Source organism: Coturnix japonica, chromosome 4 (assembly GCF_054131305.1).
Source record: "Coturnix japonica strain WE chromosome 4, WE-NBRP24, whole genome shotgun sequence".
NCBI classification, from domain to species: Eukaryota; Metazoa; Chordata; class Aves; order Galliformes; family Phasianidae; genus Coturnix; species Coturnix japonica.
The window spans coordinates 5,490,565-5,505,495 of NC_140666.1; the positions used below are offsets into that span (position 1 = coordinate 5,490,565).

Here is a 14,931-nt window from a genome sequence, read left to right on the forward strand (position 1 = left end):
GAGCACTTCCTGGCCATGGCGGCCATGAGCGGGGCTGGGAGGAGCGGGCTCTGTGCTGCGAACGGGGTCGGGCCTCGGTGTGGGGGCACGGAGGGGCTGTCGGGGGAGGAGCTCGCGGCGCTGCCGGCACCCAGAGGCGGCTCCCGGGCGGCTCCACGGTCTCGCTGTGCTGCGGAGTCACCCGGCCGGCCCCAAAAGCCTGGAGGCAGAGCCTGAGCCGGCCCCGGCCCGGATCGTGTGGTGTGGCTCCGACCGTGCTGGGCTGTGCGGCACCAAGAGGAAGACGGCCGTTCGTTTGCCGGCCGCTCGCTGGCTGTAAGATCCGGGTGGCGCCGAGGCCCGGTTAAGAAACGGCGTGGATGAAGGTTTGTACGGATGGAGTGGGTCTGGATTGCAGTGAGCGGGACGAGTCCGGGCTGCGGTTTGGCGTGGTTGTGTTGGTTGCTTTGAAGGGCTGCCGTCATAGGGCGGAGGGAGGGAGAGGGAGAGGGAGGGATGAACAGGGAAGCAGAAAACAGATGCTCTGCTGGAATTCAGAATAAAGGGGGGCTAAAAGGGGAATAGTTAAAGGTAGTTTACAGAAAATGATTTAGTTAGAATAACAAGGAATGGAGACAGTGGGTCTGGAAGAGCAGGAAGGATGAAGATTAAGGAGTGAGAACTCCCTGAGACACCTGGTGAGAAGGGGATTAGGTGTTGCAACTCCTCTTTTGATATTTGCATCTCCCTGACAAGATGGGCGATAACAAGAGGGGGTCTGCATGATAAAGAATGTGTATTAGAATTAAGGGATGCATGTTAGAATTACGGGAAATCATTGACTATGCATGAGGTGTACCTATATATGTATCACGGTTTTACAAGTTGGTGTGCAAGTTTGGAGGAGCTATCCCCCTTGAACCCAGCGCTGGAATAAAACATACCTGCTGTATAACCCATCTCTGGATTATAGAGTTTGATTCCGCAAGTCAGGGAGCTTTGAACAGTGCGGGCAGTCAGGAGCACGTCGCGTTTCTGCCTGCTGTGTTGGCGCTGCCGTAAGTCTTTGGGTCCCCAGGGAGGCTCTCCCTGGGGGTGTCCCGATTGGAAGGCAGGATTCAATCCCGCCGCAGCCCGTCCATGGCAGGCAGACGCTTCTCTCCTCTGCTCATGGGACTCAGCAGTGCCAGGGGTTTCACAGCGCGTGTTGCAGTGGCTGGCAGCCTCCGTGTGTTTTTCTGTTGCAAACAGGATCCCATGGTGGAGCCGAACTAGAAGCAGACGTTGGTGTCTTGTGGCAGGAGCAAGGGCAGTGGAAGCGCTGTCCAATGCCGGGCGGTGGTGACTGCCATGAGAGCAGGGGTCTGATACCATCTGTGAGGGATGGGATTTGCATCCGGTGGCTTTTCCGTTGCAGAATGTCCAGCAGCAGAGCGTGAGTGGCCGTGAAATGAAGCTGGGCCTCAGGAGAGCCGTCTGGAGCTGCGTCACGAGCACCTTGTGTGTGTGCTGGCCATCATGCTGCCAGTTTCCAAGTTCCCAGAGGCAGTAAGTGGTGCTCTCATGGGCTGAGAGAAAGGCACGGGCAACTGGCTGGGAGGGAACTGTCAAATACAAGATACGAAATACTAAAGTATTGATGCTACAGATAAAGCTCAGTTTGCATTTTTGTTAGAGTCTGTGACAACAAATACAGTGTCCCTGAAGAAATGGCTTTTTTGGCCATTAAAAGACAAAATGCAATCTTTTGATTTGCACAAAGCAGTAAAAACAACACTGGAGCGATTTTCTTTATCCTTTGACAGAGTCTCTGGGTCTTTAATGTCCCTTCCCACCCAAACCATTCCACAATAATATATTTCCACAATGTAAATGTGAAAATATCTGCCATGGTCTCCTGCTGCTCTAGATGACTGGGAATCCTCAGCGTCCATAACAAGCCCAGGGGGAGCCTGGTCCTTGCGGTGGAACAGATCTACCCAGTGGGACACGCTCCCAGTAATTCTTCCCCAGCAGCCTGGCACTCACCCACTAAGGGGTGCCACAAGCACCCACTCTATGCAGCCCTGCGTCACAGGAGGAGCAGCCCGTGGGGAGGCCCAGCCAGCAGCCTGGGGATGTGAGGTCACTATGCCCTGCCACATTGCTGCCTTGTGCCACAAGATCACAATGCCCAGCTGCGTGCTCTAGGTGTTCTGTGCCCCAATAGCAGCACTCGTTGTGGCTGTAGCAGTGGTGGTAGCAGCATGGCACGAGTACTGGGGGCCACGGCCCCCACCTGCCTTGCCGTCCTCCTACTGATAGCCATGTGTTGTCAGGAGACTTGTGCTGCTCCAGGGCAAGCAGCAGGAGCAGGTGGGTGGGCAGAGATGGGGTAAAAAATAAGCGGAAATGAGAGTGAGAAGCCCAGGTTCTGGTTCCAGTGGCTCTGTGCCTTATAGCCCTAAGGCTGCCTTCGATGGGGGCGGGGGGGTATTGGAAAAGGGGGACAGGCAGCACCACAGGAGCTGGGCAAGGGCATGAGGAAGCCCTGTGCTCCCACGGCTCTGCCGCTGGCTGGGTGGAGCATGCTCTTCATCCTGGGGGTGTCCCAGGGGAGAACGTGGAAGGTGTGTGCTGGGAAAAGCATGAGCATTTCTGCTCCAGCTGCCTGATGCTCCCCATAGAAAAATCCTGGTTCCCAACAGAGACCCCCAGCTGTAGCCCAGTGTGTTTCAGGCACCTTTTCTTTGTATGCTCTTCCACGCGGTCCCGGAGGGGTGCTGCATGTGGCCAGGAGGGAGCATTTGTAAAGCTGCCGAGTGCTAGGCTCCAGGTCACCCTGGCCCCCCTATAGCTTTGGCGATCAAGGCCTGAGTCTCCCATCCTGTTACCTGGCCCCTTCCCTGGCCCCTTCCCTGTCACTAAGGTGATCACAGCATGCAATGGGGACATCCCTCTTCTGTTCTTTCTTCTAGATGATGACATTGGTACTCCTTCCTCAGATGACTGGAAGGAGACTGCTTTTGTGCCTCAGGGGAAACTCCGAGGTAAGTTGTGAGTGTCTGTTTCCTTGGAAGTCGAAAAATTAGTGCTATAATAGCTTATTTGGGTACGTAAGGCTCTCCAAAGGTCTTTCAAGTCTCTTTGTGCTTTGAAGGTCGTACACAGATCAGTCATTAGTATTTCTTTACTTGGAGAATTGTCACATTTCAGTGGGAAGGCGGCCCTTGCCAGTCTTTGCTCCTATTCCTTTGCTGTTTGGGCCATGTCATTCCCTGACCTGCAGCCAGTCCTCACAGGTCACTGCAGGAAAAAAAACAAGGCAGACCCCAGTGCACAGCGGAAGCTCTCCTCACCTGTGTCTGATCACTCTTGTGCCTGCAGGCCCCTTTGGTGCATTTCGAAAGCAAAGTCGCGTCCCTGAGCCTGGGGTGGATGCCAGAGGTAAGTCACCAGTCTTCATCTCATGATCTTTGCTCATATTTGGTTGTGGAAGTTCAGGAGGGGTTCATCTTTTCACTGCCTGGTGATTTCTTCTCCATGAGAAGCTTGGGTAGTCACTGTTTCTTGGGTGCTGCATGCTCCCAGCATCCCGTTGACTTTGTCTCCATACATCAGAGATCTCCCCACTAAAAAAACCTTGAGGGGCCAAATGTTCTTCTATGCCTTCTCTGAAGGTTGTTTTACATGGCCTGGAGAGAGTATCTGGAAAGCTGCTGAGTGCCAGCCAACTGCCCACCTGGCTTCTCTGCAGCTTTGCAACTTTTGACCCAGGTCTGAGTGCCATGTCATCACCTGAGCCCCTTCCAGTCACTGCAGGTCCCTAAGGAAGAGAGAAATTACAGCATACCATGTCATGAGATTTTACTTCCTTTGAGAGATGCCAGCTCACAGTCCTAATGTCAGCCAGGCGCGTCTGCAGGTGTGAGTGAGAATGCACACCTGTGTGTGTGTGCCCTGCCCTCGCACAATGCCCTTGTCCCATTCAGTGATGCTGTTATGCGTTTAGGTAAGCTGCAGTGTGTGGTGAAAAGTTCTCATTCTTTGGTTGCAGAAGTGCCTCCAGGGAAGGCCGTGCTAAATTCTTAGTTGTGCTGGAACCCCACAGGCATCCCAGGGGTGGCTGTTGTCGTTACTGACTTCACTGAAAAGACCGTTCAGTTTAATATCTTGTTTGTCTGAAAGTTATCTTAATGCTTTCTGTTTAGGTCCTGAGAAACAGAAAGAGGCCCTGGAAACAGGAAAATATCTGCAGACACTGCCCCCTCTGCTAATGAAAATCATGAAGGACAAAGCACGTGGTAGGTGTATTTCCGTCTGTTCCCTGAAAGGCTTGTGAAACTGAATTTCTAGAAATACATGTGGAGAAACTGCACCATCTTCCTGATGAGAAGCAGTTACTTACAGTCCCACTCCCTTACCTCCTTTCTAAAGAGACAGGTGGAGCACCTATGCGCTGGCTTGCATTTTGGAACGGCAGAGTTCGCACACTGACTGTCCCCCTGAGAGTAATAGAGGCCATGCACACAACAACTGTCACTCCAGGTAAGGGCCGCTCATAGAGCTCCGTGGCCGTGGTTAGAGGTTGCTCCCCTCCCACTGCAGCCAGTTCCCAGGGACTTAGGAACTTTGTCCTTTTGGGAACTAGGCCACCAGAACCACATTCAGCAGATAAGGAGAGGAAACAGGACCCTCCATAGTACCTCCTGTGCACAGACCCTGCATTCCAGAGCTTGCTGTGCTTCCCCTGAGCCACCAGGCACAACAGCAGCCCGGAGCGGGATCCTTCCTGTGGTTGTTCTTGTCCATGTCACTCAAAGCAGCAGCTGGTGAAACAGATCCACATTGTTTTTCCAGGTGCGGATGGTGAGGAACACGCAAATGCCGCAGACAATAATTTTATCAAGAAGTACTGCCTGGGATTTGGTGTGGCTATCTTCGTTACCATGCTGATGGCAATGTTTTCGTGCTATCGTCTTGTCCAACAACGGAGGCAGATAAACCAGTGAGTTCTTGTTCACCCCCAACCCCATCCTGCCCCCTCTCTTTACTATAGGGATCCTGTGAGCAAGGAGGCATTTCTAGTTAAAGCAGCATAGAGAAGCCAGTTAGTTGTTGCCTAACACTGTCTGAGATTGACACTGTCAGACATTTAACTGGCCTCGCCATTCCTGCTGCATGTTCTTACTGCTGGGCCTGAGACAGGCCCGGAGCTGAGAGTGACTCTATCATGCACTGTGAGGAAGGAGAGCAGGGGGTTCTCCTGTGCCCTCAGCACGTTTCTCTCCCTGCAGGCGCCTTGCTGAAGATGCTGCAGTCCAGCATATTGCCCGCAGCAACCTCACGCTTGGACAAACAGCTTCCTCGCCTCAGTGCGCCGGACAGAAAAGACGTGGCACAAACAACCGGTGCCTGTGCAGTGACAATCTGCCCACCAGCTGCAGAGCACCACCAGAGCGGCCCCTGCCAGGCCTGACGGCTGTCGGGCTCAGCTGCCCCCAGTGCAGCCCCCGTAGCCCACCAGCCCAGGCTCCGTGGCCCCTGGGAAGTACATCAGGCCCAGTGGCCCCTATCCACCTTGGGCATCAACACCTCTTTCAGGGGACAGGAGGGACCCACCTGGTTTGGAAGCTTGCAGTCATCGGCTGGCACCCAAACAGCAGCACCCTGGCATCAACACCACCCTCCCGTCCCCCACCACCATTCTTCAGGGGTTGGCAGTGGCTCCCTCAAAGTGTCACACGCAGGCAGCCACTGCCTCAGGGAAGCTTGAGAGGCCTGTCAGCCTCCAGCACCATCTCTGCCCTCACCCTCCCCTCCACCATCCATCAGGGGATGGAAGCGACCCCAGCAGAGTATAGACCTGGGGACATCATCCAACAGACGGACGACCATTGCCTGGGGGAAGCCAACTGGCCCAGCAGCCCCTTGTCCCCCCCAGGAACTGTCACCAACTTTCCTTCACCATCCTTCAGGAGGTTGGAGCAGCCCCCACAGGGTGGCAGTTTGAGGGCATCATCCGACACCCAGAAAACCACAGCCAGGGGAAAGCATACCAGGCCCCACAGCTCCCAGCCCCCCACAGCACCAACTCTGCCCTCCCGCTCCTCTCCTCCATCCTTCAGGATGCGGGAGTGCCCCCCCCCACAGGGTCGGCATGGGGGCAACACCTGTAAAACCTCTGCCTGGAAAAAGTATGACAGGCCCAGCAGCCCCAAGATCCCCCCAGCACCACCTCTCTCTTCATGCTCCTCTCCACCATTGGTCAGGGGGTGGGAGCATCATCACTGGTCAACACAACAGGGGCTTCTTTCTTTAACATCCTTATTACACCTTCCGAACTGAGTATACCTTTTCTACAAAAATTCTCAGCACCACAGATGATCATATTCAAAACATCTATAACTATATGGAATATAGATATTGTGAATTAATTCAATAAAGTTCAACAACAAAACAAAATAACCAAGAAGCTGCTTCCTTCAAAAGGCAGAGTATTCTGACGAGGAGAAAACAGCAATACTAACATCACGTCACAGCGTTGCCATCAGGGCTCAAGCTAAGGCAGCCAGCTGACCAGGGCAGAACTTGTGTTAGACGCTGCTCAGTGACAACACCCAGAATGAAGTAGCAAGGATGTGAAGTGTAGGAGACTACTTGCGCTTATCACATTCTGTCTGCTGTAACAGCACTACTCAAAGATTTCTAATCGGGCCAAGATCTTTGTGAAGCAGCAGTTTGTTCATTACTGCCATCATGGCCGCACACCCCTACTGACTGTTGGGCAGGGCTGCAGTGGAGAACGCCCTCCACACGCAGTCCTGGGCAGGCAAGGGCTGTCGGTGCACAGTGCCACACGCTCCTTGCCATCTGCACACACGTGGGCTGGCTTTGCACTGCCAGGCACATCGTCTCGCCTGGGCACTGCAGGTCCTCGCTTGGTGGTATGCAGAGACAGCGGGGCCAACTGATGAAGTTATCTGTGTTGTGGGCAATACTTGCATGACTTGGGAGCTGACAATCCTTGTGGTTCTCCGTCCTGCTCCGATTTATAGGAAGGAGAGGAGGTCCATACGTGTATGCCTGAGCATGGTTCAAATGTTGGAGGACGGACGCTATTACGATTTAGGGTGATTAGGAAGGGAAGGCGGGCAATAGAAAAGACAGGAAAAAGAATCAAGGAGTCTTTATAGGAAGCAAGAGGGAGAGAGAGTCACCACCATGGATCTGACGTGTTTAGTAGTTCAGTCATTGATCTTCAGTAGTGGTGGGTCATCAGGAGTTGTTGTTCCGCTGACGATGACTGTGACCACGGCAACAGTTTCCAATGATAGTATAAACTTACAAATAAGTCCAACGTGGTTCAGTCAGCTCTCCTTGGTGTGACAGCTCAAATCCAAAATGGTTGAGTCAGCTCTCCTTGGAATGGCAGCTTCTGGCTCTGGGATCTCATCTGGACCTTGCCAGCAGACAAGAGGGAGCAGGGACGCCCACCTGCTTCTTGTTCTTCACCGGACACGATGGTATCATTCCCCAGTTTTCCCATACCAAGCTGGAGCCAGATCTTCTGCCAGTAAACACTTCTGAGCACCCTCTTCTGGAGGTGAACAGCTCTGGAGGAAGGTGCTTTCAAATGTCCACAAAGTGATGTTGATTGTCACACAGTAGCACCCATCACTTGCCTCCTCCATAAATCAGTTACAGTCTTGTTGGTGAACCTGAAGACAAAAGGTCAGCGCGCTAGGACAAGCAGCCACACACCAGTATCACAGAGTCACAGAATGACGCAGGTTGGAAGGGACCTCATGGATCATGAAGAACAAACCCCCCTGCCTGGCAGGGCCACCAAACATACACCTTTACTAGATCAGGTTGCCCAGGGCCCTGTCCAACCTGGCCCTGAACACCCCCAAGGACGGGGCATCCACAACCTCCCTGGGCAGCCCGTTCCAGGGCCTAACCACTCTCCTAGTAAACAACTTTCCCCCTAACATCCAACCTAAATCTTCCCTCTTTCAACTTAAATCAGTTTCCCCTTGTCCCGCTATTACCAGCCCCCTCCTCATCCTATGTGGAACACCAGTGCCAGCAGTGCGGCCGCCATTTTAGAACCCTCTCCACGTCACCTTGGTCACCGCTGCCGCGCGCAACGCACTCGCCTCTGACAGCTGTGGCAGTTAGCAGCCATGTCGGCAGCTAAGAGGGCTAGGGTAGAAGTTTTCCCTGTTTCAGGCGGGAGGATGGAGCTGGGGGCCCTAGGAGTGAGAAGGAGGAGGGGGCCCTCCATGACCACCAGGCAGAGGAGCCCCCCTGCAAAGGGGCACATGTGGGTCAGATCTATGAGGCAGGGGCTGATGTGGGTCAGATCTATGAGGCAGGGGCTGAGGTGGGTCATATCTATGGGGCAGGAGCTGCTGTGGGGCTGATGTGTGTAACATCTACAGAACAGGTGCTTCTGTGGGGCTTATGTGGGTCAGATCTATAGGGAAGGAGCAGCTGTTTTGGGCAGGTGTGTGTCACATCTATGGGGCAGGAGCTGCTGTGGGGATGATGAGGGTCAGATCTATGGGGCAGGAGCTCCTAAGGGGCAGATGTATGGAACAGGAGCTGCTGTGGGGCTGGTGTTGGTCAGATCTGTGGGGCGGGAGCTGCTGTGTTGCTGCTGAGGGTCAGATCTATGGGGCAGGAGCTGCTGTGGGGCCTGTGTGGGTCAGATCTGTGGGACAGGAGCTGCTGTGGGGCTCATGTTGTTGAGATCTATGGGGCAGGCGTTGCTGTGGATCTGATATGGGTCAGATATATGGGTCAGGAGCTGCTATGGGGCAGATGTGGGTCAGATCTATGGGGCAGGAGCTGCAGTGGGGCAGATGTGAGTCAGATCAATGAGGCAGGAGCTCTTTTGGGGATGATGAGGGTCAGATCTATGGGGCAGGAGCTGCTGTGAGGCTGATGATTGTCTGATATACTGGGCAGGAGCTGCTGTGGGGCTGATGTGTGTCAGATCTACGGAACAGGTGCTGCTGTGGGTCTTATGTGGGTCAGATCTATAGGGAAGGAGCTGCTGTGGAGCTGATGTTGGTTAGATCTATGGGGCAGGAGCTGCTGTGTGGCTCATGTGGTTGAGATCTATGGGGCAGGAGCTGCTGTGGGGAAGACCTGGGTCAGATCTATGGGGCAGGAGCTGCTGTGGGGGTGATGTGTGTCAGATCTATGGGGCAGGAGATGCTATGGCGCTGATGTTGGTAAGATATATGGGGCAGGAGCTGCAGTGGGGTAGATGTGGGTCTGATCTCTGGGGCAGGAGCTGTTGTGGGTCCGATGTGGGTCAGATCTATGGGGCGGGAGCTGCTGTGTGGCTGACGTGGGTCTGATCTATGGGGCAGGAGCTTCTTTGGGGCTGATGTGGGTCAGATCTATGGGGCAGGAGCTGCTGTGGGGATAATGTGGGTAAGATCAATTGGGCAGGATCTAGTATGGGGCAGATGAGGGTCAGATCTATGGGGCAGGAGCTGCTGTGGGGCAGATGTGGGTCTGATCTATGGGGCAGGAGCTGCTGTGGGGCTGATGAGGGTGAGATCTATGTGGCAGGAGCAGCTGTTGGTCATATCTATGGGGTTGGAGCTCCTAAGGGGCAGATGTGGGTCGGATCTATGGGGCAGGAGATGCTGTGGGGCTGATGTGGGTCAGATCTATGGGGCAGGAGCTGCTGTGGCGCTGATGTGGGTAAGATCTATGAGACAAGAGCTGCTGTGGGGCACATGTTGGTCAGATCTATGGGGCAGGAGCTGTTGTGGGGCACATGGGTATCAGATCTTTGGGGCAGGAGCTGTTGTGGGGCACATGTCGGTAGATCTATGTGGCAGGAGCTGCTGTGGGGGAGATGTGGGTCAGATCTATGGGGTAGGTGCTGCTGTGGAGCTGATGTTGGTCAGATCTACAGGGCAGGAGTTGCTGTGGGGCTGGTGATGGTCATATCTGTGGGGCAGGAGCTGCTGTGTTGCTGCTGAGGGTCAGATCTATGGGGCAGGAGCTGCTGTGGGGCCTATGTGGGTCAGATCTGTGGGACAGGAGCTGCTGTGGGGCTCATGTGGTTGAGATCTATGGGGCAGGCATTGCTGTGGGGTAGTTGTGGGTCAGATCTATGGGGCAGGAGCTGTTGTGGGGACGATGAGGGTCAGATCTATGTGTCAGAAGCTGCTGTGGGACAGATCTAAGGGGCAGGAGCTGCTGTGGGGCACATGTGGGTCAGATCTATAAGGCAGGAGCTGCTATGGGGCAGATGTGGGTCAGACCTATGGGGCAGGAGCTGCAGTGGGGCAGATGTGAGTCAGATCAATGGGGCAGGAGCTGCTGTGGGGATGATGAGGGTCAGATCTATGGGGCAGGAGCTGCTGTGGGGTAGATCTATGGGGCAAGAGCTGTTGTGAGGCTGATGATTGTCTGATCTATAAGGCAGGACCTGCTGTGGGGCGCAAGTGAGTCAGGTGTGTGGGGCAGGAGCTGCTGTGTGGCTGATGCGGGTCAGATCTATGGGGCAGGAGCTGCTGTGGGGCACATGTGGGTCAGATGTATGGGGTAGGAGCTGCTGTGGGGCTGATGTTGGTCAGATGTATGGGGCAGGAGCTGCTGTGGGGCAGATGTGGGTCAGATCTATGGGCAGGAGCTGCAGTGGGGCAGATGTGGGTCAGATCTATGGGGTAGGTGCTGCTGTGGAGCTGATGTTGGTAAGATCTATGGGGCAGGAGCTGCTGTGGGGTATATGTGGGTCATATCTGTGTGGCAGGTGCTGCTGTGTTGCTGCTGAGGGTCAGATCTATGGGGCAGAAGATGCTGTGGGGATGATGAGGGTCACATCTATGGTGCAGGAGCTGCAGTGGGGCTGATGTGATTCAGATCAATGGGGCTGGAGCTGCTGTGGGGCTGATGAGGGTCTGATCTATGGGGCAGGAGCTGCTGTGGGACAGATCTACTGGGCAGGAGCTGCTGTGGGGCTGATGTGGGTCAGATCTATGGGGCAGGAGCTCCTGTGGGGCACATGTATATCAGATCTTTGGGGCAGGAGCAGTTGTGGGGATGATGTGTGTCAGATCTACGGAACAGGTGCTGCTGTGGGTCTTATGTGGGTCAGATCTATAGGGAAGGAGCTGCTGTGGAGCTGATGTTGGTTAGATCTATGGGGCAGGAGCTGCTGTGGGGAAGACCTGGGTCAGATCTATGGGGCAGGAGCTGCTGTGGGGGTGATGTGTGTAAGATCTATGGGGCAGGAGATGCTATGGCGCTGATGTTGGTAAGATATATGGGGCAGGAGCTGCAGTGGGGTAGATGTGGGTCTGATCTCTGGGGCAGGAGCTGTTGTGGGTCCGATGTGGGTCAGATCTATGGGGCGGGAGCTGCTGTGTGGCTGATGAGGGTGAGATCTATGTGGCAGGAGCAGCTGTTGGTCAGATCTATGGGGTTGGAGCTCCTAAGGGGCAGATGTGGGTCGGATCTGTGGGGCAGGAGATGCTGTGGGGCTGATGTGGGTCAGATCTATGGGGCAGGAGCTGTTGTGTGGCTGATGAGGGTCAGATCTATTGGGCAGGAGCTGCTGTGGTGCTGATGTGGGTAAGATCTATGAGACAGGAGCTGCTGTGGGGCACATGTTGGTCAGATCTATGGGGCAGGAGCTGTTGTGGGGCACATGGGTATCAGATCTTTGGGGCAGGAGCTGTTGTGGGGCTCATGTCGGTAGATCTATGTGGCAGGAGCTGCTGTGGGGCAGATGTGGGTCAGATCAATGGGGTAGGTGCTGCTGTGGAGCTGATGTTGGTCAGATCTGTGAGGCGGGAGCTGCTCTGTGGCTGATGTGGGTCAGACCTATGGGGCAGGAGCTGCTGTGGGGCCTATGTGGGTCAGATCTGTGGGACAGGAGCTGCTGTGGGGCTCATGTGGTTGAGATCTATTAGGCAGGCATTGCTGTGGATCTGATATGGGTCAGATATATGGGGCAGGTGCTGCTGTGGGGATGATGAGGGTCAGATCTATGGGGCAGGAGCTGCTGTGAGGTTGATGATGGTCTGATCTATAAGGCAGGAGCTGCTGTGGGGCGCATGTGGGTCAGATGTATGGGGCAGGAGCTGCTGTGTAGCTGATGTGTGTCAGATCTATGGGGCAGGAGCTGCAGTGGGGCAGATGTGAGTCAGATCAATGGGGCAACAGCTGCTGTGGGGCTGATGTGGGTCAGATCTATGGGGCAGGAGCTCCTGTGGGGCACATGTATATCAGATCTTTGGGGCAGGAGCAGTTGTGGGGATGATGTGTGTCAGATCTACGGAACAGGTGCTGCTGTGGGTCTTATGTGGGTCAGATCTATAGGGAAGGAGCTGCTGTGGAGCTGATGTTGGTTAGATCTATGGGGCAGGAGCTGCTGTGGGGAAGACCTGGGTCAGATCTATGGGGCAGGAGCTGCTGTGGGGCCTATGTGGGTCAGATCTGTGGGACAGGAGCTGCTGTGTGGCTCATGTGGTTGAGATTTATGGGGCAGGAGCTGCTGTGGGGCAGATGTGGGTCAGATCTATGGGGCAGGAGCTGCTGTGGGGCAGATGTTGGTCTGATCTATGGGGTAGGTGCAGCTGTGGAGCTGATGTTGGTAAGATCTATGGGGCAGGAGCTGCTGTGGGGTATATGTGGGTCATATCTGTGGGGCAGGTGCTGCTGTGTTGCTGCTGAGGGTCAGATCTATGGGGCAGAAGATGCTGTGGGGATGATGAGGGTCAGATCTATGGGGCAGGAGCTGCTGTGGGGTAGATCTATGGGGCAGGAGCTGTTGTGAGGCTGATGAGGGTCTAATCTGTAAGGCAGGAGCTTCAGTGGGGCATATGTGTGTCAGATTTATTGGGCAGGAGCTGCTGTAGGGCGCATGTGGGTCAGATCTATGGGGCAGGAGCTGTTGTGGGGCTGAAGTGGGTCAGATCTATGGGGCAGGATCTGCTGTGGGGCTGATGAGGGTGAGATCTATGGGGCAGGAGCTGCTGTGGTGCTGATTGGGATCAGATCTATGGGGCAGGAGCTGTTCTGTGGCTGATGTGGGTCAGATTTTTAGGGCAGAAGGCTCTGTGGGGCAGATGTGGGTGAGATCGATGGGGCAGAAGATGCTGTGGGGTTGATGGACGTCAGATCTATGGGGCAGGAGCTGCAGTGGGGCAGATGTGAGTCAGATCAATGGGGCAGGAGCTGCTGTGGGGCTGATGAGGGTCTGATCTATGGGGCAGGAGCTGCTGTGGGTCAGATCTACTGGGCAGGAGCTGCTGTGGGGCTGATGTGGGTCAGATCTATGGGGCAGGAGCTCCTTTTGGGCACATGTATATCAGATCTTTGGGGCAGGAGCAGTTGTGGGGATGATGTGTGTCAGATCTAAGGAACAGGTGCTGCTGTGGGTCTTATGTGGGTCAGATCTATAGTGAAGGAGCTGCTGTGGCGCTGATGTTGGTAAGATATATGGGGCAGGAGCTGCAGTGGCGTAGATGTGGGTCTGATCTATCGGGCAGGAGCGCTTGTGGGTCCGATGTGGGTCAGATCTATGGGGCGGGAGCTGCTGTGTGGCTGACGTGGGTCTGATCTATGGGGCAGGAGCTTCTTTGGGGCGGATGAGGGTGAGATCTATGGGGCAGGAGCTGCGTTGGGGCTGATTGGGATCAGATCTATGGGTCAGGAGATGCTGTGTGGCTGATGTGGGTCTGATCTATGGGGCAGGAGCTTCTTTGGGGCTGATGTGGGTCAGATCTATGAGGCAGGAGCTGCTCTGGGGCAGATGTGGGTCAGATCTATGTGGCAGGAGCAGCTGTTGGTCAGATCTATGGGGTTGGAGCTCCTAAGGGGCAGATGTGGGTCGGATCTATGGGGCTGGAGATGCTGTGGGGCTGCTGTGGGTCAGATCTATGGGGCAGGAGCTGCTGTGGAGATGATGTGGGTCAGAACTATGTGGTAGGAGATGATGTGGGACAATGTGGGTCAGATCTATGGGGCAGGAACTGCTGTGTGGCTGCTAAGGGTCACATCTATGGGGCAGGAGCTGCTGTGGGGCACATGTGGTTCAGATCTATGGGGCAGGAGCTGTTGTGGGGCACATGTCGGTAGATCTATGTGGCAGGAGCTGCTGTGGGGCAGATGTGGGTCAGATCAATGGGGTAGGTGCTGCTGTGGAGCTGATGTTTGTCAGATCTATGGGGCAGGAGCTGCTGTGAGGCTGGTGTTGGTCAGATCTGTGGGGCAGGAGCTGCTGTGTTGCTGCTGAGGGTCAGATCTATGGGGCAGAAGCTGCTGTGGGGCCTATGTGGGTCAGATCTGTGGGACAGGAGCTGCTGTGGGGCTCATGTGATTGAGATCTATGGGGCAGGCATTGCTGTGGATCTGATATGGGTCAGATATATGGGGCAGGAGCTGCTATGGGGCAGATGTGGGTCAGATCAATGGGGCAGGAGCGGCAGTGGGGCAGATGTGAGTCAGATCAATGGGGAAGGAGCTGCTGTGGGGATGATGTGGGTCAGATCTATGGGGCAGGAGCTGCTGTGGGGTAGATCTATGGGGCGGGAGCTGTTGTGAGGCTGATGATGGTCTGATCTATGGAGCAGGAGCTGCTGTGGGGCGCAAGTGGGTCAGATGTATGGGGCAGGAGCTGCTTTGAGGCTGATGCGGGTCAGATCTATGGGGCAGGAGCTGCTGTGGGGTAGTTGTGGGTCAGATCTATGGGGCAGTATCTGCTCTGGGGCACATGTGAGTGGGATCTATGGGGCAGGAGCTGCTGTAGTGCAGATGTGGGTCAGATCTATAGACCAGGAGCTGCTGTGCGGCTGATGTGGTCAGATCTATGGGGCAGGAGCTGCTCTGGGGCACAGGTTGGTCAGATCTATGGGGCAGGAGCTGCTGTGGGTCAGATCTACTTGGCAGGAGCTGCTGTGGGGCAGATGTGGGTCAGATCTATGGGGCAGGAGC

The 14,931-nt window shown here is 55.0% G+C and overlaps 1 protein-coding gene across 1 annotated transcript; it reads left to right on the forward strand.

Moving 5' to 3' along the window:
* Positions 1-4,618: 4,618 nt before the first annotated feature.
* LOC146760920 (uncharacterized) lies at positions 4,619-6,371 on the forward strand. Its single transcript, XM_085547726.1, has 2 exons — positions 4,619-4,966; positions 5,256-6,371. The coding sequence occupies exons 1-2, from the start codon at positions 4,908-4,910 to the stop codon at positions 6,304-6,306; spliced, it is 1,110 nt and encodes a 369-aa protein (XP_085403852.1). The 5' UTR covers positions 4,619-4,907; the 3' UTR covers positions 6,307-6,371.
* Positions 6,372-14,931: the final 8,560 nt, after the last annotated feature.

What these genes read in the sequence shown, in the direction of transcription:
- LOC146760920 (XM_085547726.1), top strand. Translation starts at nt 4,908, where the DNA reads ATGCTGATGGCAATGTTTTCGTGCTATCGTCTTGTCCAACAACGGAGG. An exon ending in CAACGGAGGCAGATAAACCA is followed by an intron (nt 4,967 to 5,255) that starts GTGAGTTCTTGT and finishes CTCTCCCTGCAG; the next exon opens with GCGCCTTGCTGAAGATGCTG.